We start from the raw sequence: 2,500 nt of genomic DNA on the forward strand, positions 1-2,500 counted from the left end.
ACCAAAAAAAAAAAAAAAAACCACGAAGTTTGATTAATGCATAAAATGCAAAGTAATATTATTTTTTGTCTATGTATGTATATTATGTCTTATCTTTTTGTAATGAGTTTATATCATGCTGTTACACAAGAAAAAAATCTGCTATAAATCTGACAATAGAGTTTGTATTGTATTGCATTGCATTGTAAATATATGAATGTTTCACAGAGTATGCATATATATTACTCAAACTACTGAAAAAAAACTGACCCTCCCCTATCCTCAATAAATAATTCGCAAAATGTTTAAATGAACACATTAATTGGCCCATTTCTTTGCTCTGGTTTAGCTATGTTTATGTAAAGCCTTTTGGAATTCATCCCTCCCAAGTACAGTAAAACAAGATCATACCCTTAAGCTCACATTAAGCCCAAGATGATGCACCACAACCCCCTGAGTTTCCCCCTGTGGCTCCGTGTTTGTTTTCTCTGCCCTGCTCAATTTGCAGTTGTGGTCTGGCACTATTTTCATTAAGAACGTGTGCTTCAGCTCCACACTTCAGGACAAATGGCTGAATTAGACATCTTTTTTCACAGCACAGTTCTGCCGAAGACTTTCTGTCATACTCAAATTGGCTGACCTGACAGGTCAAGGATCACAGGGTCAAGGGTCGCACGGATAGAGAGACGTATTGTAAGCAGCTAGGGCAAATATGTGTGGATTTCGGCACGTCAGCGGCAAGCAAACAGAAACGCCACAGTCAAATATCCACAAACCAGGACTTTCGCTCTGGGCTGGAGCTGGAATCTCTTTCAGAGATGCTGAACGGGACGGAATGTCTCAAACATTGGGCCATATTCATCGAACCATATTTAAGGGTTTGAGCTTACCAGGCAGATGCGGCCGATGCGGGATTGTGATTTGGGGCTCTGGCCCATTTCAGAAGACTTCTCACGGAAGAAAAAGTAGAGTTTGTCATCGTTTTTCTCACTACTGTCAGGAATGAGGTGCACTTGGACAAATGATGGGTCTAAGAAAAACAGAGGAAAAGAATGCAATATGTTAGTTTACATTTTGCACAATTTATTATTACACTTTTCATATTAAGGCAAGACAATGCAGGGATAAATACCTTGTTTTATCATGCGACTGTAATTTTGACATTTTGGAGATTCCTAAAGTGTCTGTTTTTTGTCAGATCCAAAATACACACACATTTATTTTGCTGCTCTTTATCAATTTGTGCCTGTAGATTTCAATTAAAAATATATATTTTTAAATGCAGTTTTTTTTAAATGTCTTAAAATATTTAGCTGCTTATACAGCTCAAACAAATATCACAGTTTTATTTCTGCAAAAAGAATCATATCTTTAAAAAAATCATATCTTTATTCTAAAGGTTTGTACTGAGGGATATGTTTGTACATAATCTATCAAATTATATATAACATTTCATTCTGTAAAAAGTAATTATGATTTAATAAACTAATGAAAAGACTTGACTCTTATGTCAAATAAAAGAGAATAACTTATTCTCTTATAATATAAACTGTATATATAAACATATATATATATAAACTAGACTTTGTGATAAAAAATATATGCAAATTACTGCATATTTAATAAAAAATGCCTTATATGCACTTAAAAGATAACATTTTAGAAAACTTGTACTACAAAAGATTGGCGCAAGTGTATCAGGGAAAGTATTTACACTATTCACCTGCAGAGTCCTGCTGAGAAATTGTGTGCAAAAAATAGAACTATTTAAAAGACCTGCAAAAATCCAAACTGTTGAGTAAAAATAAAATAAAATGAAATAAAATAAATGAAAGTAAATATAAAATTATTAAAAATAAAAACTAATAGTAAAATTAATTTAAATAAAAAAATGAAAAAAAAAATAAATAAATGAAAATTAAATTAAATTAAATTAAATTAAATTGAAATGAAAATAAAAAAATAAAAAAATAAATAAAAAAATTAAAATAAAATAAAAATGAAAATAAAATAAAATAAATTAAAATAAATGAAAAACATAAAAAATAAAATAAAATAAAATGAAATAAAATAAAATGAAATAAAATAAAATGAAATAAAATAAAATAAAATAAAATAAAATAAAATAAAATAAAATAACAAAATAAACTGAAATGGAAATAAAAATAAATGAAAATGAAAAAAAAAATAAATAAAAATAAAATACATGAAAATTAAATGAAATTAAATGAAAATAAAATAAAAATAACAAAAAATAAAATTAAATGGAAATAAAATAAACGAAAATTAAAATAAAATAAAAAAATTAAAATAAAAATAAAATGAAAAAAAAAGAAATGAAAAGTAAAAGTAAAGCATTGTAAAATAAAATTTACCATTCAGCCATCTTGAGTTGTATTGGTCGGTACGCATGACCGCGTTTTTCCCCAAAGTGCGGAAAATAGCAGAGTCTGTTCCCATGAAGTCAATATACACCCCTGCATACAGTTCTCCATCTGAGAAACACAGAGATAAAAAGAAA

General features: G+C 28.4%; 1 protein-coding gene across 1 annotated transcript in view; it reads right to left on the minus strand.

The window, feature by feature from the left end:
* The window catches only part of sema3fb (sema domain, immunoglobulin domain (Ig), short basic domain, secreted, (semaphorin) 3Fb), a 140,473-nt gene that overhangs the window by 30,219 nt on the left and 107,754 nt on the right, over positions 1–2,500 (minus strand). Inside the window, exons 8-9 of the mRNA XM_056467727.1 lie at positions 2,355–2,474; positions 870–1,009 (exon numbers count right to left, since the gene is read on the minus strand). Coding sequence (XP_056323702.1) covers positions 870–1,009; positions 2,355–2,474 — 260 coding nt within the window. The remainder of the gene's footprint in view (positions 1–869; positions 1,010–2,354; positions 2,475–2,500) is intronic.

Source organism: Danio aesculapii, chromosome 11 (genome assembly GCF_903798145.1).
Source record: "Danio aesculapii chromosome 11, fDanAes4.1, whole genome shotgun sequence".
In the NCBI taxonomy this organism is placed as follows: Eukaryota; Metazoa; Chordata; class Actinopteri; order Cypriniformes; family Danionidae; genus Danio; species Danio aesculapii.